The 25,108-nt window shown below is 50.8% G+C and overlaps 3 protein-coding genes across 17 annotated transcripts; 2 read left to right on the top strand and 1 right to left on the bottom strand.

Moving 5' to 3' along the window:
• Positions 1–102: 102 nt before the first annotated feature.
• Efs (embryonal Fyn-associated substrate) lies at positions 103–11,211 on the bottom strand. 4 transcript variants are annotated; one of them, XM_074068332.1, is made up of 6 exons: positions 11,079–11,211; positions 7,048–7,326; positions 6,640–6,810; positions 5,819–6,541; positions 5,434–5,523; positions 103–4,074 (listed from the first exon to the last, which is right to left on the bottom strand). In XM_074068332.1, exons 1-6 carry the CDS (start codon positions 11,094–11,096, stop codon positions 3,625–3,627), a joined length of 1,731 nt encoding a protein of 576 aa, XP_073924433.1. In that variant the 5' UTR covers positions 11,097–11,211; the 3' UTR covers positions 103–3,624. The 4 variants fall into 4 exon arrangements, with proteins under 4 accessions (XP_073924433.1, XP_020037199.1, XP_073924434.1 ...); XM_020181610.2 differs by having other exon boundaries at positions 6,670–6,810; XM_074068333.1 differs by lacking the exon at positions 7,048–7,326 and having other exon boundaries at positions 11,079–11,206.
• On the top strand, positions 11,171–21,379 carry Il25 (interleukin 25). Of its 12 annotated transcripts, none has more exons than XM_074068340.1 (5): positions 11,337–11,474; positions 15,161–15,390; positions 18,004–18,084; positions 18,278–18,478; positions 20,513–21,373. In XM_074068340.1, exons 2-5 carry the CDS (start codon positions 15,287–15,289, stop codon positions 20,766–20,768), a joined length of 642 nt encoding a protein of 213 aa, XP_073924441.1. In that variant the 5' UTR covers positions 11,337–11,474; positions 15,161–15,286; the 3' UTR covers positions 20,769–21,373. The 12 variants fall into 12 exon arrangements, 11 of the variants coding, with proteins under 11 accessions (XP_073924441.1, XP_073924438.1, XP_073924436.1 ...); XM_074068337.1 differs by lacking the exon at positions 11,337–11,474 and adding an exon at positions 11,572–11,698 and having other exon boundaries at positions 17,964–18,084; positions 20,513–21,377; XM_074068335.1 differs by lacking the exon at positions 11,337–11,474 and adding an exon at positions 11,593–12,073 and having other exon boundaries at positions 17,964–18,084; positions 20,513–21,377.
• A 164-nt stretch (positions 21,380–21,543) lies between these two features.
• On the top strand, positions 21,544–24,512 carry Cmtm5 (CKLF like MARVEL transmembrane domain containing 5). The gene is made up of 6 exons (XM_074068346.1): positions 21,544–21,716; positions 22,068–22,252; positions 23,247–23,399; positions 23,785–23,877; positions 24,046–24,130; positions 24,224–24,512. The coding sequence occupies exons 2-6, from the start codon at positions 22,127–22,129 to the stop codon at positions 24,235–24,237; spliced, it is 471 nt and encodes a 156-aa protein (XP_073924447.1). The 5' UTR covers positions 21,544–21,716; positions 22,068–22,126; the 3' UTR covers positions 24,238–24,512.
• Positions 24,513–25,108: the final 596 nt, after the last annotated feature.

Genomic DNA, 25,108 nt, shown 5'->3' with positions numbered 1-25,108 from the left:
TTTATTAGTAGAATTTATTAAGTGCCTACTGTGTTTCAGGCCTTATGCTAGGCTTTGGGGATAACAGGTGTGGATAGACTGCCTTGAAGGAGGTTCCTTGGGGAGAAGCAGACATATGAACCCCATAATTGCAATATGTCTTGTGCATATAGAGGACTGGGGTGGCACCAGGCTCAGCTCTCTAGCTTCAGCCCTCTACAAGGTTTCATCTCCAGGTTTCATCACACCCAACCTATTGAATCTCCCATCATTTTTCAACAGCATTTGGCCCTGTTGGTTGTCTCCTAAACTCTTTCTTCTTTGGCTGCTAACTCCACATTCCCTTGCTTTAATTTCTCCTGCTCCTCTTCTCCATTGTGGGCACAGCCTACTCTTCCTCACCATCACTGTGCCTGCAATCCTCAGACTTGGTCCTAGGCCCTCCTCTCATCTCACACTATTGTTCCTGTGATCTCACCCATGCCCAGAACTCAGTCACCTTCAACACAAATAGAGCACACCTATTTACCAGATCTACATCTCCACTTCCCACATCTCATCTGAGCCATAGATCTTCGAAGCAGCCTTTTTATTCCACGTATGTTGGATGTCTCACAGGGACCTCAAACTCAGTACGACCAAGACCAGACTCATGTTCTTCCCCTCCATAAGTTGATTGTCTTGACTTCTAACACTTCCTCCTTCATCATCCAACTGTGGTTAGAGGCTCAGGTGACAACCCTTGGAACTCCCTTTCTTTAGCTCATGTGGAATCCCTTATAAAATCTTGACCATTTTACATACTGCTTCTCTCCTTCTCTACCACATGCATAGACTTCGGTAACCTCTGAATTCCCAACTCGTGTTCTGCATCCACTTTGTTTCTATCTCCTCCCCATCTGTTAATTTATGGTGCAGAAGAATGATCTTTTCAAAATGCAGGTCTGACTGTGTCTCTATCCTGCTTAACTGCTTTCAATGCCTTCTTCTTACCATCAGGGCAAATATTCTACACACCTTACATATGGTCCTGAATGTCAAGTCACATGCTGTCTTCAGCTCCATTTCACTTCTTTCCTCAAACTACTTCAGCCACCTGGCCTTCTTTCAGCAATTCCAGTGCCACAGGGTTTTTGCACAAACTGGTTCATATGCCTAGACTTCTTAGTCCAGTTTTCCTCATCCTTCAACTGTCAGCTCAAGCATCTTTGCCTTAGAGAAGCCATCCCTAACCCTTTGAATTGCTAATCAGTGTGGTTGATGGACTAGCAGTATCCACATCACTTGGAAGCTTGTTAGAAATGCAGTCTTGGCCTGACCCAGGCCCTTGAACCGTAATTTTTTTTTTTTTGCAATACTGGGGTTTGAACTCAGAGCCTACACCTTGAACCACTCCATCAACCCTTTTTTGCGATAGGTTTTTTTCCATATTGGGTCTCTCAAACTGTTTGCCCCGGCTGCTTTGAACAGTGGTCCTCCTGATCTTTGCTTCCTGAGTAGCTAGGATTACAGCAGTGAGCCACTAGCACCCAGCGAACAAGAACCTTTAACTAGAGCCCCAGGTGTATATACATTCAGGTTAGAGATGCATTTCTTTGAGATTGGATACTTGACAGGTACTTTTTTCTCAAATTCCAGGTAAAGGCTGAAAAGGATTGTCCTGTCAAATCTCAGATAGGAAATCTTTCCCCTTTTCCTCAACTGTTCAGAAAATTTCCAAATATAGGAAACCCTTCTTCTCTAACGTATCAAGTAGCCTCCTGCAGTCTCCCCTTCTCCATCTCCTGTTAGCATTGCTTCCAGAATTACTGCAATGCTGTAACAGTTAACATTACTTGGGGGTTTGACTGCATCCTTTTGTTCATCTTGGGATAATCCCTTAACTTTATGTGGTGCTGTGCTGTTCACGTGCACCTTTTTGTTAGGTCCTCCTAACAGTCTTGTAAAGAATGGTTGTAAGAATGATCATCTTCACAATGAGCTGAAACTGACTCAGAGGAACTGGCATGATTTACCCACAGACACACAAGTCCACGGCAGATCTGAGGCTTGAACTGAAACCTCTGATTCCAACTTCAGGCTCATCTCTGAAAATTCTGTCTGGAAGATGGGAGATGGCCTTTGATGCAGAGAATTTTGTTGGTCCCAGAATCTAGAAAAATTCCCCTTGAGAGTCAAGATGCTGAGATTATGACTGAAATTGAGGTTCCCTCATTGAGCTGCCATGACAGGCTCTTGGGAAAGCAAAACTAAAGCATTGGGTCTGTGGCTTAGACCTCTTCCCTGTGGTAAATGGCTGGAGTGATCCCTCATAGAAGCCATGGGCTCTGTTTCACTAAGGTCCTGTGCACCATGGACATTCAACCTACTATATTCCTGTCACCTCGGCTATTCTAAAAGATGGTTTGCCTGGAAGGGTGATTAGTAGGAAGTCTGGAAGTGAGTAAGGGGCTGGATTCTCTTGGAGTCACCTAAGGAAGAGGGTGCCAGTTTAGCCAGCAGAGGCTTCCAGTTGGCTTTAGCTGGATTGTGGTGCAAAGAACTGGATAGTTCTCCAGCTGAGGTGACTTCTAGAGGGTTTTTTTTTTTTTTTTTTTTTTTGGCAGTACTGGTATTTAAACCCAAGGTTTTGTACTTGCTAGGCAGGCACTCTACCACTGGAGCCATTCAGCCATAAAGAGGCTCTGTTGTGGCCAAACTGTCTCCACACCTGCACCCAATTAAAACTGTGACAATTAAGTCTTGAAGGAAGGCCTCCAGGTTTGCGATGTCTGGGAAAATTAATCCCAAACTCTTTCTGGTTCTCTCATTGTATGTCAGGTCACTTTCCAACCTGGCTAATGTCTTCTTCACTTTTGGCTTCCCTCATGTAGCCTTTCTCTTCATATCACTATGTTGATTTCCATCATCAACAACTCTCCAGGTTTACTTTTTTATGCACTTTTTGAAATAGACTTGATATCCATTCCACTGTCACTAGAACATATTTACTGTGTGCTTTAGAACTCTGCCTGGCCCATCTCAGGAGCTCAGAACCTGTCCAGGAAATAGTTGAAGGAACAAAATTTCCCTTCCTAGTGTGTGTCCCACAGGCCAGGCCCCCAGGCTCCCAAGAAGCAGAGTCAGGAAACCAGACCACAGTTTATTGAGGTGTATACCCCTGCCCGAGACCCAGCTCTCCCACCTTTTGAGAGGGGGGCCTCTGAGGCCTCCCACACTTCACATTCTAGGCAGTGTCCTGCCCTTACTCTCAGCTGACAGTGAGCACTGATGTTCTGGAGTCAAGAAATAGGAAAAAAGGTTCTGTGTGGCCTCACATTTCTGTCACCGATTCTCTGTGTACCATACTTCCAGAGGCAGAAGGCAGTGCAGCAACCTCCACTCCCGGCTGGAGAGAAGTACAGTTCTACTCTACCTCAGAGGGCCTGATACCCGCCCCTGACAGAGTAGGGAATATTAAATATAAATAATTTATATAAAATGGCTTATACAAAAAAGTGGTGGGTTGGGAGAGATGCCTTTGTGAGAGGCTGAGATGAGTAGAAGGGGTAGGAAAGGGGAAAGACACCTTCTCCTCACCAAAACAGAGTCATTCAGTCACCCAAGACCTGGAGGGGGGCTCTGCCAGGCAGGGGAGGAGCAGGGCTATGCCAATGAACCCTTAGGGGTCAGGCTAGTCAGCAGGGTGGTGAATTGTAGGGCCTGCCCTGCCAGTTCTGCCACACATCGGGTCATCTCCTGGGCTGCAGGGCCAGATGGGTAGCCCAGGGCGGCCCCCTTGACAGCCAGCACAGTGGCCCGCAAGGCTTGGCCCAGTGCTGTACCTGCAGCCCCAACCTGTGCTCGTAGAGGGGCAGAGACTGCCAGCCGACCCAGGGTGTCTCCAACAAATACTAGGCGATGAGCAGCCACCACCACCCGCTTGCTGTGGGGCACAAAGAGGCACGGGGGCTGGCTGGCTTGGGTGCTGGACATGAGGGCAGCCACAGCAGCCTGCAGTGCTGAGTAGTGGCTCTGGCACTGCCCTGAATAGAAGTGCAGGAGCTGTAAGTCTCCAGTGGACAGAACCAATGGCTCCCCTGGGGACAGGGTCTCCTGAGGGGTAAGAGAAGGGTCAGTGAGAACACGATCATCAGTGCCACTTTCCCCTTTACGTCTTTCTCCATACCTCCCTTTTTTCTTCCTTCCTTTCTTCCTGAGTGCAATCCCTTCAGCTCTGACCTCTGCCCATCAGAAAATTTAGATTCTTAGAGAGAGTGGCAGTAAAGTGCCCAGACTTGATGCTGGATAGATCTGAGCTCAGAAAACCTCCAGACGTGATTCTGGGTAGATGAGGGATCAAATAACCTCAAGCTGGATTTCAGCTTAAGTTGGAAATCTCTGAACATCTTTTGTTTCTTATTTCAAAAACACAAGAGTCTAGAGCTGGGAATGTGGCTCAGTGGTACAGCATTTGCCTAGTATGCATGAGGCCCAGGGTTTCATCTCTAGTACCACAAAACCAAAAACAAAAAAAGGAGCAACAATGAAGAGCCTCAAGGAGCTTAGTATAAACCTAATGCAAACCACACATGAAATTTAAAATATTTTAGTAGCCACTGTAAGAAAAGTAAAAAGAAGCTAGTATATTTTATCTAACTCCAAATATAAAAAATGTTATAGTTCCCATCAATCAATATGAAAATGATTTGAGTTATTTTCATAACTCATAACTCAATCTGCAAAATCTACTACGCATTTTACATTTACAGCACATCTCAATTCAGGCTAGTCATGTGAAGTGTTCAGGAGCCCAGGTGGTCACTGTATTGGATCGCATGTACCTCACAAGGTGGCAGTGAACATTTAATTGAGATAATATATGGAAAGGGCTTAGCACAGTACCCTATATACAATGTAAGCAGTCTGAGCATTAACGATGATTGTGATTTATGCTGGTGCACACAGTGTACCCAGTGCAGGGTCTGGCATGTGGTAAATACCTGACAAATGGTAGCGGTTGTATTATGTTCATGCTGGACTGGGTTGGAGAAATTACCTCATTTCTTGAGGCTCAGAGAGATTAACTGAGCTTTGGAGCCCCTGGTTTCAGAATGGTGGAGCTGGGATTAGGAGCCAGGTCTCTTAGGAACCCAGGAATTCACAGGAGGAAAGAGCCTTAGAAGTCACATGGCCCCACTCTGACCCACAGCCCAGAAACTCTGTCCCCCTGGCTGCCTGGCTTCCTACTCTTCTCCAACACATTCTTTCCCCTTCTGAATTCCTAATATCCTCTCCCATGTTCTAGCATCTTCCCACTGAATCCTGACTCCTTTTTACTCTGTCCCTGCTTCACGCGTTCTTAGCCCCATCCTCATCTGTTTCCCTCCATGGTTTGGTTAAGAATACTCCTCCCCCCAAGTTCCATCCCTCCTTCCCCAGCCTCCCTTCTCTAGCACAACCCACCAGGGTTACCTGTTGCTCCGGCAAACCCCTCTCCAGCAGTTTCGGGTCTCCTGGGAAGGCTTTATCTGGGGGCCTAGATCCCTGAGCCTTATCCACGCCCTGCAGAGGAGATCAGGTCTCAGTGCAGGGCTGAGGGAGTAGGACGGTGACCCCTTCCCTGTCATTAGAGGTAGCAGTCCCTTGTTTGCAGTGTGAGAGCTCTGGTTGCCTCAGTATGGTTTAGGGCTGAGTGTGACGTTAGTTCAAATGGCTTAGACAAGCACTGGGAACCAGGCCATAGGGTGGAGGGCCAGGGGAGAGGGGAAGGTGAGGCAGAGGCTATGCCTCTGAGCCCTAGGCCTCCACATCCTCCTGCTGGTTCTCCTGGGGCCCTTCTAGCCTGGGAGGAGCTTACCTTCAAGTGGACGTAGTCATATTCCTCGGCCACAGGGATGCCTTCATACTCGTTGTGGGGTCCTGCTGAATCATCTTCCACCTCCCTGCCCTCTGGATCCCCTTCAACTTTGGGACCCCCATAGCCAGGAAGGCAGGGTGGGGGTGGAGGCAGAGGCCGGTCCTGGATACTGCCCTTGCGGCATGGGGCAGGAGAGGGAGCTGGAGAAGGGCTAGGAGCCTCAAGGACAGGCAGTGCAGGCAGAGGACGTCGGGACAGGCTCTCTGCAGAGGGCAGCCGTGGTCTGAGGGGGGGTGGGGGACTTCTGGCCAGAAGCTGGGCAAGGGTGTCCATGTCATTGGAGGCTGAGGCTCCTGGGGGCTCTGGAGAAGGGGGTGCCTCTGGCCCCAGCAGGGGCACATCATAGATGTCCTCATCAGCGTCCCCGCTTTCCCCATTTGCCAGTAGTTCCTCAGGCGCTTCATACAGGTTGAGGAGAGCTGAGGCCCGTTTCAGGTTGGAAGGGGCAGAATAGAGGGGAGGTCCTGGTTCCCGGCCCCCTTCCCACTCCAGGTCTGGCTCTGGCTCTGTAGGTGATTTTGGGGCCAGAGGCACGTCATAGGGAGCTTCATCCTCTCCAGGGGGCTGTAGGGCAACCCAAGCCCGAGGGCGGGAAAAGGAGGCTGGGGAGTCATAGGGGCCGCTGGAGGGAACCCCGAGAGCAGTGTGGGGCACGTCGTAGACCTGGAGGGCAGGATTGGTGAGTTAGCCTTCAGCTCAGCCGTGGACCCTCCCTGACATATGTATGTATGACATATGTATGACATATGTATGTCCCTCACCTGACATACACACAGACCTCTAGCCCTCACCTCCAAGATTTCTCCAGGGGAGGCCGGCTGGGTCCCACTGCCTCTGGGGACCTTGTAGATGGGGTCAGGTGAGGGTGAGCAGGGTCTAGCTGGAGGTCCTGAAGCAGGACAGGGCCGAGCTGGGGGTGGTACCACATACACCTGGAGATTAAGACAGGTTGTTTTGCAGGAGGAGTGGGAGTCAGTGAGCCAGATGTGTGACTTGAAGGAACTTAGACACCCTTTCCCCATGTTGACAGAAACACAGAGCTCAGAAAGCACTGGCAGACAGGAAAAGTCAGTGAAAAGAGTTGTGGTCTTGGGCTCTTTCTGCCCATCTGGTGGCAGGCCCTAGAGAAAGGGCACAGGCTCTCCTGGAAGAGAGGCTCTAACTCTTACCTCCTGCTCCTCATTGCTGTGCTCTGAAGCTGGACATGATGAGCCAGGCTGGGTGGGAGATGCTGGGGAAAGGCTAGGTTTTGGTGCTGGGCCGTCAGGAAGGAGTTTCACTCTGTTGGCAGGTACAATACCCTGCTGGCCATGCAGGGAGCACAGGCACCAACCGTCCAGTCCATCAGCGCCCTCCCTCTGCAGTACCCGTAGGACGTCCCCTCGGCGGAAGGACAGTTCCTGGGGGGACTCAGCTGTGTTGTCGTACAGTGCCCGGGCCAGCTGGGCCTGGTGGGTGAGGTGGGAGTAAGGACAGGGATCTTTACACACACGTGTGCACACACACACACACACATCTGGTCATATCTAGACTCTTTGGAGCTTCCCATTCCCTTTAAGCTAAAATTCTCACTCCTGACTCAGGGGGCTCCTGGTTGGCACCAGCTTGCCTCCAGCTTCATAGCCAGCACTGTCCTCTTCCTTTCCAATCCCTGAGCTAGCTCTTTCCTGCCTTGGAGCCTTGTACTTGTTTTCTCTACCTGGAATGCTCTTCCTCTGACTCCATCCTTCAGTTCTGCTAAAATTTCTCCTCCTCAAAGAGGTCTTTTCTTAGCTGGGCACCAGTGGCTCATGCCTGTAATCTTAACTACTCAGGAAGCACAGATTAGGAGGATTGCAGTTTGAAGCCAAACCGGGCAAATAGTCTGAGAAATCCTATCTCGAAAAAACCCATCACACACACACACACACACAAAAGGGCTGGTGAAGTGGCTCAAGGTCTAGGCCCTGAGTTCAAACCTTAGTACCTCAAAAAAAAAAAAAAGGTTTTTTCTTCACTTTTCCCTACCCTACTGCATTCTCTGTGCCTGTGTCTACCCATCATTTCCTTCATGACACTTTTTTTTTTAATTACTGATTTCTTCTCTTATATTGTAAGCCTTATTAAAAACAGACACGGTTCTATCCCTGTCACCCCTGCAATAGGATCTCACTCAGATCTGGTCCTCTATACGAATTTGCTGAATACATTTTTTCCAAAGTACATGAAAAGGTCTTGCTAAGGTCTCCCACAGAATTTCCTCTACTTTCCTGCGGTTCCCCAGTCATTGCTTCACAAGCAAAATGTTAGATTAAGCAGCTGCAGAGACCCCTCATTCCAAGGCAGCCTGGTAGAAGCCTCGTCTAGACAGAGCATAATAAGAAAGAAAACAACTGAAACCATCGTTTTGTTCTCAGCCTGAACAAATAGGGTTCTACCAGAAGAGGCTGAGGTTTCCATGGAGAAAAGTATATACGCTGTAGTGTGTATGTACAGAGGGGGCTGGCAGACCAGTTTTTAGCCTCTTTTCAGTACCTAAGATTTTTTTTTTTTTTTTTTTTTGGTGGCACTGGGGTTTGAACTCAGGGCCTCACTCTTGCTAGGCAGGTACGCTTACCACTTGAGTCACAGCACCAGCCCTTTTCTTTTTCAAGATAGGATCTCTTGAATTATTTGCCCAGGACTGGTTTTAATACATGATCCTCCTGATCTCTGCCTCCTGATCAGCTAGGATTACAGGCGTGAGCTACTGACACCCAGCAGGCACCTAAGCTTTTTCCATTGATGGCTCAGCTAATAGGTCACAGATACCAAGTACAAATGGCATTCATGAATGCTCAAGTTTTTACATTTATAATCTAATTCTCACAACAACCTTATGAGGGAGGAGACTCATTTATCTCCATTTTGGAAAGGAAACTGGAACAGAGAGGTTAGCGCTTTGCCCAATGACATGTAGCTGGTACAGCTGGTGGGGTATGATTTGAATCCAGGGCCTATGCTCTCTCAATCACATGCTCTATTACTTTTCCACAATTGCAATATGTGGATCTACCTTTCTTTCTTCCTTTCAACAGTGATGGAGTCGAGAGGATCTATGACTCAAAGGTGAGTAAAGTACATACGAAGGCTTCCTATATCCAATTTCCCTCTGCTATAACTCTTCATTGTGCTCTTGTTCTATGATATCCTTTGGTAGGATAAAAATGTCAAAGCGCATTCAGCTTCAGTTGTGACTGTTAAGGCAGTGGTGACTTATATAGCAGTAATGGAGAGCAGCTAGTTAGGCGCTGCTGGCCAGGTAACCATGTGGACTAATTCAGTAAAAAATCTCAAGCTAAACACTCAGCAGGCTGCCACCAGAAGGATGCTCTGCTCAGTCAGCAGGAGTGTTCCTCTTGGCTGCTGTTTGCAGCTTTTTAATGGCTGGGTGATTTTAACAACTCCGCCTCTCTCTGGATTGCAAACTCATCAAACTAATTTCCTTCCTTCCTTCCTTCCTTCTCTCTCTCTCTCTCTCTCTTTCGTGCTGGGGCTCAAACCCAGAGCTTGATTATGCTAAGCAAGTACTCTACCATGGAGCTGCATCCCAGACCTTATTGAATCACTTTTTGAATATATTGTGATCATAAAGGAAATTATCCAACAGAAAGAAAACATGCTAACCCAGAAACACAAAGTCCTGGTTGGCTCTGCACTTTTCTTTCTAATTGTAACTTACAAATTAGTGTTTTGGATCTAGAGGCAGATAGACCTGGGGTTGAGTTCTGACTCTGTCCTTTGCTTGCTGGGTGTCTTGGGGCAGGTTGTTTGACCTTTATGAGCCTTGGTTTCCTCCTCTGTAATATTCCATATTGGTAGCTGAATAACCATTTTTGGCTAGTAACAACAGTGTTCTCACAAAGCTGTTATGAGGGCTGCATAAAAAAGCCATGACAAAGCTTATTACAGGGCCAGGTATAGTAAATGCTTAATAAATATTAGTGTTATTAGGATCCTGTGAGTTTGATTAGCATAAATATCCCTCTCCCCAAAAAAAGGAAAATCTTCTTCCTGGGACGACCCCCTGCTGACAGTGACCTGCAGGCTCCTGAGTATTCCTAGGGGCACCGCACCACCAGAGGACCTTCCCCTTTTCTAGCCCTGGATTAGCACCACCAGAGAGGACCTCCCCCTTTTCTAGCCCTGGATTAGCGTCTTCACAACACTGAGGATCTAAGGAGGTTGGCCTGAGAAGGACCCAAAATTGAACCAGTCCTCAAGGCAAACAGGAGGGTGTCAGGTGGCTCCATGCTTCTCTTTTCAATCCCACAATTCTCCTCCCCAGAGTTTTCATTCAGAGGGGGCCAGAAAGCAGGTGACAGCCTGGCTTCCCTGCAAATTCCAGGCAGGAGCTAGGGAAGTTTGGAAAGGCATGGAGTTGTCTAGATTCAGACTACCACAGAGTGCAGGACAGAAAGAAGAGGTGGGACTGTGGAGTGCTCCTCCCTGAGTTAGGTTTGAAATCTGTCCAATGGAGCCAAACTTCTGGGCCTTGCAGTTGCCAGAACTCGAGCCAGAGTTGCTGATAGAATGAATGATCGATGATGGGTGTGACCACCCCTGTTCTATCTCCTCCTAGGGGCCCAGCTGACTTGTGAGGGAATGGCTGGCTTAATGGGGGAGGCCTCCTCCCACTGTCCCATGCCAGCTGTCTCCTCCCTTTGTCCCCAGAAAGTGGCCTAAGGCAGGCTGACATCATCTCCCATCTTCCATCTGTATGATTTTCTCTGCCTAATCACCCTCTTTTGCTGTATTTACCTCCTTTCCTCCATTCCCCCTCTAGAGATGGGCCTCCTATTTTTCTTGAGCCACTAAGTCTTTTCAGCCCCTTTTACTTGCTTCTCAATCACAGGCCCCTGCCAACCACCAGTGGCCATCTGTTCCCGCCCAGAAAAGAGCAGATAGGACTGGGGTTACACTTGCCCCCTCCCCTCCATCCAGCCGCAGCCTCTAGAAAGAGAATGGGGAGGGGGAGGGAAGGAGGAGCGAACCCGGGACCAGGAGGAGCAGGGGGATAAGGAGAGGGAGAAGGGAGACAAAAGTGAGACGACACAGAGTCTTCCAGAAGAAAGGGATACAGGGGAGAGAGACAAAGAGAGAACAGAACTAAAAGCGACAGGAGCGCAGGGCAGGCTAGAGGTCTGCCAGGCAGTCAGTCTCCTTTCCTTGGTGGACTCACCGACGTGGCAATGGCCATGGCCTTGGCCTCCAGCGCTGCCTGCCTTAGACCAGGCTCGGTTTCGCTGACTTCAGCGGTGGCTGCCTTGCACCATGGTTCGCGACCTCCAAGCACGGAGGCTGCCCCACGCTGTGGTGCTTGAGCGGTGGCCTCCACCGACGTTGGAGAAGGAGAAAGAAAATCTACAAAACGTCCCAAATGGGAGGCAGCTTGGCCAAGCAGGAGGAGGAGCAGGGCGGGCCAGGGCGTCGCTGCGGGATCTCATCCAAGGGGCGCGCGCTCCGTACTGTCCCCACGGCCTCCCGGGGGCCGCCGGGTGGGCCAGGCCCCGGGAGCTGCCTGCCCTAGGCCGCAGAGGCCTCCTGGGCTCGCATGGGCCGAAGGCTCCCTTCCAAGGCAGGTGCGGGCGGGGAGGCGGGGGGCTGGGGCCGCCCTCGACGCCTCTCCAGGCCGCTCAGGACGGCCCCGAGGGCTGGGAGAAGCCGCCGGGGCGGTTGGGCCGGACGAGCGAGTTCAGGGGCCAACCCTCCCCTCCCGCGGGCCGCGCCTGGGAGCCCCGCTCCCTGGGCTGTGCTTGTCGCCACGACGGCCCAGGGCACTGCGGCAGGACCTGCTGGGAGGTAGGAAGAGCCAGGACGGGGCGGTTTGTGCCTCTTCACGCTCGCCCGAGTTGGCCAAAGGAGGCCAGGCTGGCGCCCAAGGCCTCCGAGAAGCGTTGCCGTGGGGCTAGGCTGCTGGGCCGCAGCTTTCTGGACCGACAGACCCTCGCCCGCCCTGGGACTGGAGACCCCGCGAGCGCGCCTCTTCGGGGACAGCCCGGCCTGCACGCAGCCACCACTCGAAGAGGCGGGACGGCCTGGCCCGCGCGCTGCCGGAGTCCAGGCAGTTGGGGGGCTCGCCCCCCCCACCTCTCGGTCTCACGCCGCCAGGCCACAAGCTACCGCCCCCAACCTCGGCCCCCTGGCCCTCTCGGCCCCGCTCACACGCGCCCCTACGTAAGGGCCCCTCGGCGCACCCCAAAGAAAGCCTAAGGCACCTCCTGGTTGTCTTTGGGACGGAAAAGAAAGGCCACCAAAGCAAAAGGAGCAAAGAGGAGAGGAAGGAGCAGGGGCTGGGGTCCTGGGGACACGCCTGGGGGTGGGAACACTCAAAGGGCTGGGAAGGGTCCGGGGGGTGGCGCGTGTCCCCTAGGCTCACCCCTCACACGCGGCTCCCCTTCCCTCCCCTTTTCCCGGGCTCCCGGCTCCCTCTCTGTGCAGCTCTTCCTCCTCCCTTCGGGCCCTCTCCTCTCCGGCGCGGGGCTTAGTTCTGGGGATTAAGAGAAAGGAGGGAGGGGAAAAGGGAGGGGAGGGGAAGGGAAGGGGCGGAGGAGAAAAGGGGACGATCCTTCCAAGGGCGGTGTTGAGTTTCAGCTGGGACCCTCGGGCCAAGCTGCAAGTCCCAGCCTGGCCTCTCTCCTTGTCGCCTCTTCCTCTGGACCTCCGGGGTGGTCTGGTCCGCTCGCTTTTGGGCGCTTCCCGCTCTCTCCCCGCCACGCCCCCGCTCTATCCCGCCAGTCCCGCGCCTCTCTCTGCCTCCCTTTCATTAGCCCCACATCTGTCTTTCCCGTGGGAGGGAGTGCGCTCCTTCCGCCTAGCTGGGGTCCTGGTCCGAGCCTCTCCGCTCCCGGTACTGCCTCTTCAAGAGTGGCAGGGTTAGCCGGCCGGTTCTTGCCGGGCACAGGCTGGGAATCTGGCGCTGGCGAGAGAACTTGAAGCCTGAGCGTCTGACTCCAGATCTGCAGGCGAGCCGGTTGGACGGCCTCTTCGCCTCCTCTGCCAGTCTGGGCCTGTCCTCTTTCATGAGCTTGGCTGGCTTTTGCTGCTAGAAGGAGCAGAACTGGGGACTGCGTGCACTAAAGAGCTGAACTCTTTCAGAGGGTCTGGGATCTTGCTCCCAGGAGTTTCAGTAGAAAACTGGGCCCTTTGCCTCCCTCCAGCCATCCCCCTTCCCTGAGTCTTTCTTTTGGGGATATACACCAGAGCTTCTCAGAGGTTAGAGGAAAGACTGCCTTTTTCCATTTTTGAGATTTAAAAACATCTTGGTATTTAAAAATCAAGATGCTTAACACAGTTGAAAACCTACAGTACGTTTTCAGTGTTTACATTTTAACAAATTAACATTTCAAACACATAAAATAGACAGTGACTCTAGTCATTACTTCATTTGGAGATAATATCAAAAGTCTTATTTAAGGCCTTTTGTGAACCTGAGGCCTTGGGACTGTTCCCGCCCACCCCGCCCACCCCCACCCCTCCCCCACCCCCGGCCAAATTGCGGGCATTTCCTAGGATAGTATGTGAAGCAGAGTACCTGTCCCAACTCCTTCCTCACCCTGTTGCCTGCGTACCTATGGAAGTACCCTCTACAGAGGGGAGAGGTGGCACCTATGGGGTTGGATTACTGAGAGATTCTGGGGTGAACATGGGGATGAATGATGTTGACTCTGGGCCTGGCTGTCAGAGATGGAGTACAGATCTCCTGTGAGTGGGGCTAGGAATCTTGAACACACTCAGATTCCATTAGCATGCAAAGGAATTTTTAAATTTCTAGATCCATCTGAAGGGAAAGCTCCTTCATCCCAGCTCCAGTCTGGTTGGAGGTGGCCACTAGGAAGGACTCCATCGTCCTCCAGACCCCAGCCCAGGGGGCCTGGCTACCTTAGCACAAAGACATGGGCCCCTGAGGAGTTTGCTACATATGATCTCTACCCAGAATCTTCCAAGCTAAATGGGAGCCCAAAGTGGAGGTGGACAGGGAACTAAATGGAGACCAGAAGAGGTCTTGCTAGGACCAAGCAAGATGGTGGCTTGGGAAATGGCTAGTGGGGCACAGTGCGTGGGGAGTGTAGGTGAGAGACAGCACAGTGCAAACCACACTTAGATTATGCTTGAATCCAGTCAATACCTTCTCATTGGCCTTGAAATAAAATGCAGATGCTCCACCATAGCATATGTGATCTGGTCCCTATCTAGCTTTTCCATCTCATCTCATCCTACTCTTCCCTTCATCCCTTGTTTTCCCTCCACACTATCCTGTTACTCAAATTTACCAAGTCCTTTCCCTCTTCTAGTACTCCGCATGTCCCGCTTCCTCTGCCTAGACCAGTCTTCCTGCAGACCTTTTCAATTATCATGTCGAATGCTGCATCTTCAGAAAAGGCCTTTCCTGGCTTTCCAAATTAGAGTTGCTCTCCCAGCCTCCCCAGTCCCCTGCCCTCCACAGTGACTCCCTATTTCATAATACTGTTTCATTTTCTTCATAACACTTACTATCACCAGAAACTATCTTCTTATTTATCATCTGTTTTATCCTAAAACGTAAGCATCATTGAAGCAGGCACCTTTTCTGGCTTGTTCTCCTCTGCATTCCCTGAATTTAGAAGGGTAGTGCCTGATGTATAGTAGGTGCTCAACAAATACTTAGTGAACAGATGAATGAACACAGGCAGTATGTCCTATACTCAGTATAGGACAAAACTGAGTAAGCTGATAGGCTCTTGAGAACTATTTGCCCGGGTCTGGCTTTTTTTTTTTTTTTTTTGTGGTACCAGGGCTTGAACTCAGGGCCTACACCTTGAGCCACTCCACCAGCCCCTTTTTGTGATGGGTTTTTTTGAGATAGGGTCTCACAAACTATTTGCCTGGACTGGATTTGAATCGCCATCCTCCTGATCTCTGCCTCCTGAGTAGCTGGGATTACAGGCGAGCGCCATTGGTGCCCAGCTTCTTTGTCCTTCTAATTTGGATTTTCCATGTGTCTCCCAGTTCAAATTGGGTTCTCCTTGAAAGCAGGCTCCTGAGCCTAAGCATTTTGTAGCTAAAGGTGATGTTAAAAATAATTAACAGCCAGAGCTGTTATCACCTCTAAATGAGAACCTGGCAGCAAAATTCTGGTGAGCTCCATCTGTGTCAAGCATTCACTCTTTGATTGCTGGATCATAGGAAGTTGTGATGGGAAGGGGGGTATCCCAAGGCTGAGGGCAGCATCTACTTACCAGCAGGTGCAAAAGTATTCCAACATTTTACAATCTGTTGGCCCAGGTTTGCATAAGGTGAATATGAATGAGTTTCAATAGACCTTGCTGAGTCCTGTGGATGGTGCAGTATTTCAGGAACTGAGGTCCAGAACAACCAAGCTACTTGGCACCTTTCTGGTCATCCAAGTCAATGTCCCTGAGCACACATACTCTTACCAATGAGGAGAGAAGAACAGAGAGAGGACCTACAATCAAGAACTGCTCAAAGGCTGGGCCAAAACTTCAAGGGCACAGGTGAGGACTTGAATATCTTTCTGAACATGGCTGTAGGACAGTCACATTCCAACTCCCTGCAAGTCCCAAGATCTTTTCCAAGCCAGGAATGGAAAGTATATTCCATCACATTTTCCCTGCCTTTTCCTTGTATGTGTTGACCTTTTTTCTCAGAAGCACAGGGGTAGTAATCCCAGGTTAGGACATGTTGGAAGGACATATTGGGACATGTTGACCTTTGATGTCAGGTGCTGGGCAAACCCTCCTTTACTCTCGCCTCCAGCATTCTCCTTATTGCTGTCCCATACCTCCACGCCCCTAAGGATTCCCTGGAAGCTGAAGTGACTCAGGGATTCCAAAACCAGTCACTCCAGGAGGAAACCCTCTGGAAAATGTTTCTCATGACAGGGAGTCACCGTAAAGAGTCCCACAAAGCTACTACAGAGATAAGGACAGAGACTGAACAAACGGGGTGGGGCGGTAGGGGCATGTGGCTCATAGCAGAGGTTCTTGAGTCAGGCCTGGTCACATGGGATGAGAAAAGTTAATCCTGGTGGAGACTGTGTACCTGTAGGGATCCTCCCTCTTCAGGGTTTCCTGTGCCCTGAGGTACAGAGACAGAGGGATATCCCAGTGGCCTCTCCTGAAGGGCAATGTCCCAGTCACTCAGACGGAGTCCTTTTTGCAGTGTCAGCAGTTGGAACAAGAAACTGGGATCACTTCCAGCCCCTCTGAGAACCCCTTCTTGCATGGGGGCCAAGATCAGACTCCAGTTTTGCTCCTTTGGCCCTGGGGATCTGATTATTTGGGTAGACCCATAGAAATCCAGCTCTCCTGAAACAACATTGACACCTAAGAGCCCGATCTGGAGTTGGGGGTTGTTTAGGAACACCAGAAGCCACATTGAGGCATGTGCCAGATCAAAAGTTAGGGAACAGGAAGCTGGAGTAGTGGATCACAGCCAAGAGGCTGAATGCCTAAGGGGGCAGGGATACCCTGTGGCCTTGGGCAGGTGCAAGTGAGACCAGTCTAACCTAAGCCCAGGTGAGAAGGAAAGCATTCACCGTGGAGGCTCCCTTCCATTCACAGAGAGCAGGTTGGTCATAGCTCCTTTCGAGGGGCTTAGGTTTAGATTTATTCGGGGCTGAAAGGGAAAACTGGCTCAGCCTCTTTCTGTGTGACCTTGAGTAGTTTACTGAATTTCGTTGGTTCTCAGTTTCCTCATCTGTAATATGAGGATAATAGTTTCCATGTCATCATCTTATTGTCAGGATAAAATGAGATGATGTATGTCCAGGGTGTAGCACAATGCCTGGCACACTGAGTGCACAGGATCGAGGCCAGCAGTGCATAGAAGAGAGAAGATGCCTGGGAACTTGGCGTGGCAAGGGTGGGTGTGGCGGTGGGTGATGGTGTTCCTATACTCTTTGCTCTTCCTACTGCTCCCACATTCGTGGTCACCACCTGTTTCTCCTGAGCACCTCCCCCCACAGACCCCCCAGTACTCACCAGAGCAGCTCCTGGTTTTTGCAGAATGCCTTCCGGCATCTCATCGCTCCTTTGGGGCTGCTTTACCTTATAGCATTTGAAAGATTTCCCCTCACTCTATTCCCTTTGTTTAGTCCCGAGTCCTTGGTTACTACAGGAGTATTTTCTGAGGGAAAGCACATGCAAATCAGGAAACATTACTCTAGAGACAATGTCTGTGTGTGAGTGTGTTGGGGTGGAGTAGGCAATGAGCAAGCTTGAAGAGAAAGGTCTGGAACAGTCCTCCCTGGCAGTCTGGACCCTGGCCATTGTCTTTTGGGGTCAGCCTTCCAACAGTGTTCCATGTTTCTGAGAATGCTGAGGCCAAGTGTGCATGGCCCAGGAGCAGTGGCTATCCCTGCATCAAGCCTTGTCCTCAAGACCTGGTGTGTGAGGGGGGAGACCTTGTATTGGGTCTTAGGTAAGGTTGTCCCTGCTCCTCCTCTTCCTTGCTCCACTTTCTCATTTGTGCAATGGGAACAGTCACCCACAGCTTCTTCCAGCAAGCCTTGCCCATCCAGCCAACAAACTACTGCAGTCAGGGCCTTCCTGGCAGCCCTGTGAGATAAGACCTACATCCCTGTCCCAAGGAAGAGGCCCTGGAAAGTGTGGGTGTATGGATGGGGTAGCAACTGGAGATGAAGAGTCAGAGAACCAAGGGGATGGGGGAGCAAGGAGATGCAGTGGAAGGGACATGAGGGGGATCAGGGACTTCTGGGAAGAAGGGAAAGAGTGGCGCTCAGACTCTAGGTGGGAGTAGCAGAGATCATGGAAATGAGGCCTCTGGAAAGGAGGTTAGATGACATCCCTAATTTGAGCTGTCAAACCAACCCGGGGTAATTTCCATATGCTAGTTCACAAAGACACAGACTAGCAGAATGCTTTGACCCCACACCCCGGAAAAGTGCAAAGAGCAACCAGGCTGATAATGACAGTCATCACAGCTTCCATGAGGGTAGCATTTTAAACAGCTTTTAGAAATGCTTTTAGGTTTGTTTTGTTTTGTTTTTAATTTCAAGCCACACCCTCTAAAAGATAGTGGAAATAAATTTGAATAAACAAAACAGGTTTGCTGAAAATAAAACCAGGACTTCTAAACTTCTTCAGTCAGCCTGGTTCCAGAAGGCCTGTGTGTCAGTCAGGTAGCACCTGTGGCTGGCTGAGTGAGCAGCATCCAGCATGTACCAGGTGAGTACACTAAGGGCTGGCAGAGAACTTTGCTGAGGGTGGAGGGAGGCTGGGCTCCCAGATCTGGGATCTCAGAGAGCAGCTCTGGAAGAGGTTCAGATGGGCTGGGAACCAGACTAGGTAAGAGCACTCTTCTTGCTGGCCTTTGCCTACAGGTGGTTTCATTCATGGCAATGATTGTGGGAACCCTCAGTTTTCGGTTCCAGAGGGACTGCAGCCATTGGCCCAGCTGCTGCCCCAGCAAAGGACAAGTTTTCCCTGAGGAGCTGCTGAAGTGGACCACCGCGCCTGTATCTCCCCCAGAGCCTGCTAGTCTTGCCCACCACCCAGAATCCTGCAGAGCCAGCGAAGATGGACCTCTTAACAGCAGGGCCATCTCCCCATGGAGATATGAGTGAGTCTGCTGTCCTCCTCGTGAATGGTTGTATGTGTCCTCCTGTGCGTGCTGTCGGGGCATGTGTGAGGGACCGGGAGAGCTCCCTCAATCTTAGTTTTCCTTTTCCTTTTAATCACAGAAAAGCCAAAAAGATTTGGGAGCTACACAGGGCTGGATTTGAGTTTTAGCTCTGACTCCCATTGGGCGACTATAGGAGCTTGGGGTTTGTTTGTTTGCTTGATTATGTCCTACAGGACAATGTGCAGATCAAATGAAATCATGTATGGAAAGTGTGTATTTATGTTGGTTCTCCACTTTTCTTCCTCCTTTTTGTCTCTGCCATGGCCCATGATTTTTTAACTAAAATATCAAGGGATATTAGCACAAAGCATCCCAGTAGCAAATGCTACTGTCCTAGACCCTGGACAAGTTACAAGGATAGCAAACCCCTCAGCTCCTGGGGGCAACTAGATGGCAGGATCGCTGGGCTCATTCTCTTTAATCATAATCATGGTTATCTTATTCTTTTGCCACAGTGTGCCATATAAATATTATAAGTCTGTATTTGTGTCATGATGTAAAACATACTAGAAAACCCTGAAATAGGGACAAAGAGACAAAATATTAAAAATCAGGACCTTAGGAATCCCAGACATATTTCTTCTGTCTTGTGTCCTCTCTGGGGGGCCTGTCTTGCTACTTCCTGTGTGTCTGGTTCTGGTTAGCCTTGGTTTTGGGGATGGATGGAGAAGTTCAGTGGTATAAGGAGAGAGTCTGCTTTAACTAAGGTAGAAACACCAGGACATAATGCTTTGGAGTGGTCTCAGAAAGCTAACTAGGTCCTCGAACAAATTGACAGTGTGGGATCCTTTTAGGAAGGCTGGGTGCCAGATACTGGCTCGGCTGGGGCCCAGACCCCTCATTAGGAGGCCGTGAAGCCCTGATAATCTCTCAACATGCCTTCCCCAAAGAGTGTTCTGTGCCACACTCGTCCCACAAGCTGCTCCGCAGAAAAAAATGATGTCAAGTAAGTTTGGGAAAGGCTACTCCAGCCCTCACTCCTTGGAGATTCACATTTCCCTCCATGCAATAGTCTGCAGGAAGTTCACAAAAAAGAAACCACTAAGCTGTTTCTCAAACTGATTTGACCTCAGAATCTTTTCTTGCAGGATATTTATTAGGGAACTCACTTTGGGAAGTGCTGAACCCCAGTTTGCCAGGTTTGTCTGTTTGGAGGATGTTCCTACAACCTGGGGATTTCCTGCTAGGCTACTGGAGTCCACAGTACTACTTTTCACTGGTTTCCAAGTCTTTTCTTTGGCTATGAAATCTTTTCGAAATAGGTATAGAAGTCTTTGCATGAACCATTGAGCCCTGAGTGTACATGTTATACATGCTTGGACGGTATCTGGAAGGATGTGCAGGAAATGGCTCCCTCTGGGGGGTAGGACTGGTGGAGAACAATTGTGAGACTTCATTTTATATTTTTTTATACATAGTGTTCAAAACAGTTTTTAGCTTTGCAATAATAGTAATTTAAAAACCCTAAAATTTAATAATTACACTAAAAACTTCATGCTAGATCTCAGTTTATATGGAGATGGAAACAGAGCTGGTTTGGTGAGGCAGGAGGCTGCTCACCTTCCATGCTTCCCTAAGGACCCCAGGACCAATTGAAAAACCACTCTTTTGACCCCTACCCACACTTATAGTTGGGGGCAATAAATCCCATAGGTTCTGGTGACTTATTCAAAGTTATCAACAATGGGTGCCAGAACTGAGATAAGAAGCCAGGTCCCACACAGGCATAGTGGTGCGTGCCTGTAATCCCAGCACTCAGGAGGCTGAAGGAGGATTATGCGTTTGAGGCTAGCATGGGCTATATAGTAAGTTCCAGGCCAGCCCCGGCTACTTAGCAAGACCCTGCCTCGACAAACAAACAGCCAGGTCTCCAACTGCACCATTTCCTTCCTCTACCTTCTACACCCCACCCAACCCTCCCTATTTCTGGCCTGGTGTCCCTCCAAGGTCTAACCAGTGCTGTCCCCACAGGTTGGACAGGGATTTGAACCGGCTCCCTCAGGACCTGTACCATGCTCGTTGCCTATGTCCACACTGCGTCAGCCTACAGACGGGCTCCCACATGGACCCCCTGGGCAATTCGGAGCTGCTGTACCACAACCAGACTGTCTTCTACCGGCGCCCCTGTCACGGCGAGCAGGGTGCCCATCATGGCTATTGCCTGGAGCGCAGGGTTTACCGTGTCTCCTTGGCTTGCGTGTGTGTGCGGCCCCGTGTGATGGCTTAGTCCTGCCAGCCAGCTCTCTGAGGCTGGTCCCTTGTCAGGAAAACTCGAGCCAGGTGTACAATCACCTTGCTACGGTGGCCCAGGGTTCCTGAATGCAAAGTCCCTCCAAAGTACCACCTGGAGCAGCAGGATCCTTGGACCAATGGGGGGTTGGGGAGAAACCCACATTTTTGCACTTTTTGGAAGCACTTTTAGAGGGGAGCCGCTTCGACTTATGGCTGCTGGAAGCTGGTGTTTTGGCATTTCCTCTCAGGAAAGGTCTTCAAACTGCCCATGGTGGGAAGCTACACTCCTGGCTCTTTCTCTCTTCCCATCTCCAGCTGCCCTGGCCCAGCACAGCCACTTTCTTGATAGTTTCCCTTCACCCTTTATTTCATTTGTTCGTGTGTTCTTTCATTCACTCATTTATCAAATATTCAGCGAGCATCTACTTTGTGCACATCCTGATGTAATTATTCCACATGGGTCATTGTGAGGAGGATGCTGTTATTGAACATGGAGAGATTTATCCAAATAAATATCTATTTAAAAATGCCTAACTTGTCTTTTGGCATCCATGATATCTGAACATCCTGTGGTTCTCAGCCTGGTTCTTTCTTCTTTCTAACACCAGCCCTTACCTACTGCTTATTCTGCCAGCTCTCCCTGCCCTCCCATTCCCTCCTTTCTCTGCCTCCCTGGCCAATCCCTGACCACCAGCGTGGGATTCAGGCCTGGCATGCTGAAGAGACAGAGGCCCATTGAGGCACTGCAGTGGGCACACAGCGCCCCCTTGTCTCCTCAACAATCTGCCTTTGTCCTCGGATCCTGGCTCTCTGCAGCTTGGTCCTGGGGATGCTGCCTGGGCTGGACTCCAGCTCCCACCCTCCCTAAAAGGAAAAGAGAAAGGACCAGCCAAAGAAGAGCGTTAAGATTATGGGAGGAGGACACAAACTTTTTCAGGCTTAGGTCTCTGGGGGGCTCCTAGCTCTGCACTTGTCTCTTCGCTTACCTCCTAACTCCTCTGGTTTCTTTCTGGCCTCCTCCTCTCCCTCTTCCTTTTTTCCTTCTTTGGGCTGGGTTGGGTTGGAGTAAGAGAAGCCTTAACCACTTAACCACGCCTCCTCTAACCCTCCTCATGTCCTCCTAGGGGGCCGGTGCAGGCCAAAGCAGAGGCACTCTGGGCAGCTGGGTGAAGCCCATCTGGGTAGACCTTCCCCAGCTGCTGCCTTCTTCTGGGGCCCTGCGGGCAGTCCACCGCTTCACTTGCAGTTTTCTCAAAGTGTCTTCTCACTCCTGTCTGTTTCCCCATCCTGGCAGGTTTCAGTTTTCCTTCCTGGGCTGGTGGTGGGGGACTGTGCCCAGTGGGCCTCAAGGAGATGTTCAGTGCTTGGGATCGCCGGGACCGCCCCTCCGAGGAGAGGGCAGCTGCAGAACTCCAGGGCTTCGCTGTGGACAAGACCTTCCTGTCTTCCTTCAAAGGCATCCTGCTGGAAACTGAGCTGGTAACAGCTGCTTCCCCAACCTGGTGCCTTCATCTCTCCCACTCCCATCCCCAGCTCCCTGGCCCAGCCCTGTGCTCATCCCTGCCCCCTCCACCCCCCACAGGCTCACCACTCAGCAGTCCCCCTCCCAGGCTTTCTGCCCCGAGCGTGCGCCTTCTTCATCTCCTTCACAGTATTCTTGCTGCCTTTCCATCTGGAGGCAGTTACAGCAGGTTTCAGTTGTAGCAGGACAGATTGAACTTAGATGGAATGACTGCTTTCTGGGACCCTGAGGAAGACATGGGGAGGGTACATTGAGAGACATAGGGAGACATGGGGAATGCTGGCCTGTCTTTCCTCCGCCTCTAGAATGGCCACTTCTTGGCACATCCAATAAGTTTAACTATCAAAAAAGGCAGAATTCTGTAGCCATACCTTGTCACTGCTGCCCATGAACACCTACTCTCAGGGAGGATCTTCCTGTTACTTAGTGAGATCACAGTGACAATCTAAGGGCTCTGCATGTCTGCCATCCTCTATGTGGGCAACATCTGTCTTCCAAGCCTTCTCTCTTGCATGGACTCAAAGGCTCTGGTTCTTGTCAGTGGAGTTTTAGGCACCTGGGAGTGAGGAAAGCATTATGGGAACTGCAGTATCTCCTAGCATAACTCTAGGAGCTGACATGCACCTTGTACTCTGCGCTCTTGGGGACACCATTCCAGTGGATGATCATAGACTCGTCCCCCAGAGGCTGTGCAGCTTGGCCAAATCCTGGTGTTTCTGGGATTCCTGGGCTGGCAGGGCCCGGAGGCTGGAGTGGCCCTCAATGGGCAAATGCCCTAGAATGGTGGCCACTGACACCAGGGATGAGAGATGTGCCAGAACCCTTCTCTCCAAGGACTGGTAATGGGTGTTGCCAGGAGATGGGGGAGTTCAAGGAGGACAAGGCCAGGGCCAAGGCCTGGTCTGTGCATGTGTCCCCTTCCTGGCAAGCTCCCCACACTTGGTCCTGCAGGCCCTGACCTTCATCATCTTCATTTGCTTCACGGCTTCCATCTCTGCCTACATGGCCGCGGCGCTGCTGGAGTTCTTCATCACGCTAGCCTTCTTCTTCCTCTATGCTACCCAGTACTATCAGCGCTTCGATCAGCTTAACTGGCCTTGTCTGGTGAGGAACAACGTCTCCCTGTCCTGTTCCCTCCTTCCCCTGTGAGAGCTGAGTTTTCCTTTCTTTTCCCGGCTTCCCTCCATTTCTACACCAGCTTGGCCTTACCCCATGCTGTGCTGTACTTAAAACTACTCTGACCAGCACTGATGTCACACTGCAGGGTTCCTACCACAGTTGAGGACATACATCCCTTAGGTCTGCTCTCCCACTTACCAAAGCCCCCCACCCCCACCCCTCCCTGCCCACTCATCTACTCTGGATTCATCTGCTTCCGTTCCCTGGGAAGTGTTGTGAGCTCTCATTTTTGAAAGTGCATCACTGTGTAGCCCTGAGAATCCTCCCGGTGATGCCCCTCCACCTTCTGATGTCACTCCTGGCTCCCCAGGATCTCCTCCGCTGTGTCAGCGCCATCATCATCTTCCTGGTGGTCTCCTTTGCTGCTGTGACTTCCCGGGAGGGAGCTGCCATTGCTGCTTTTGTGAGTCTAGCCCTGTAGGGCTCTCTAGCCATTTAGGACCTCTGGCTGGTATCCAAAGCCAGTGCCTGGGATCTGGCTCATGTCTCTCCCTGTACCACCCATCTCCCTCTCCCTTGATCCAGTGGCTCAATAGCCTCTGCTGTGCCATCCCCACTCCTCCTTCCACAGGTTTTTGGCATCATCCTGGTTTCTGTCTTTGCCTATGATGCTTTCAAGATCTACCAGACTGAGATGGCACCCAGGGCCACCCAAGGTGAGTTCCATACCTCAAGAGAGGAGATGTCCCCACCCCCACCCCAGATACCACACTCAGGCATGGCCTCCCTGCCTGGCTCCATCTTCACAGGGGATCAGCAGTGACTCCAGGGCTACCTGGCTTCCAGGCTCAGCCAGACATAGGGACCATGGAGCCCAGACACATCTCCGTTGGATTCATTGACATCTCCCCACCCCTGCCCAGCCCACTGTCCTCCACCCAGGTCTACAGAGAAGTGTGCCTGAGAAGTCACGGGGAAGTATCTGTGGAACCTGGTGCTCTGCTCCTGATGAAGTTCTGGTCAGAGGAGGGAGGGGGCAGGGGCAGAGGAGGCCTCTGTGCTTCCAAGTCATTCCCAGATTAAAAGATTCAAATCCTACTGGTGAGTTTTCTTCTGTCCCAGAAATGGGCAGATTAGGGATGCCAAGAAGTATTCATGGAAATGTCCAGAGCAGGTCATGGTCCTTCTTTGGAACCAGGCTGAGGAGGTGGTGACTGCACCTCTCTTGGACTCACTTTTCCTGCCTTATGTTTCCTGTTCTATCCTTGCGTTCTGCCTCTTCATTAGGCCTGGCTGGCCTATGCAGGGAGAGAACCAAGTGGATTTTTTTTCTGGATTTTGCTCCATTCTCAGGCTTTATGCATAGTCTATTCTCAAGACTAGCTGACTGACCTTGGCAGTGGGGGGGTTAGAAGGGGTAGGGCCCCAGAGGAGGGATAGAAGAGGAGGGGAGCCCAGGAGAGGAGTGCCAGGTAAAGGGATAAGAAAGTGGTCTGGAGAGCACTGTCAAAAAGCCCAGTGGAGGGCAGGACTTTGCTTTGAGCAGGAGGTCGGGATCATTTCTACCCCTTGAGCAGCTATGAGAATGGGCCTCAGTAGGAGCTCAGAGACAGCAGAAATGCATCCCTGGTGTGCATTTGTACACACCTTTGTGCTTGTCTGGATCTGTGTGAGAGAAAAAAAAAAGAGAGATG

The sequence above is a fragment of the Castor canadensis genome, chromosome 3 (assembly GCF_047511655.1).
Source record: "Castor canadensis chromosome 3, mCasCan1.hap1v2, whole genome shotgun sequence".
NCBI lineage: Eukaryota > Metazoa > Chordata > Mammalia > Rodentia > Castoridae > Castor > Castor canadensis.
Note: the sequence above shows the minus strand (reverse complement) of the source record. Positions and strands in the feature narration are given on the sequence as shown.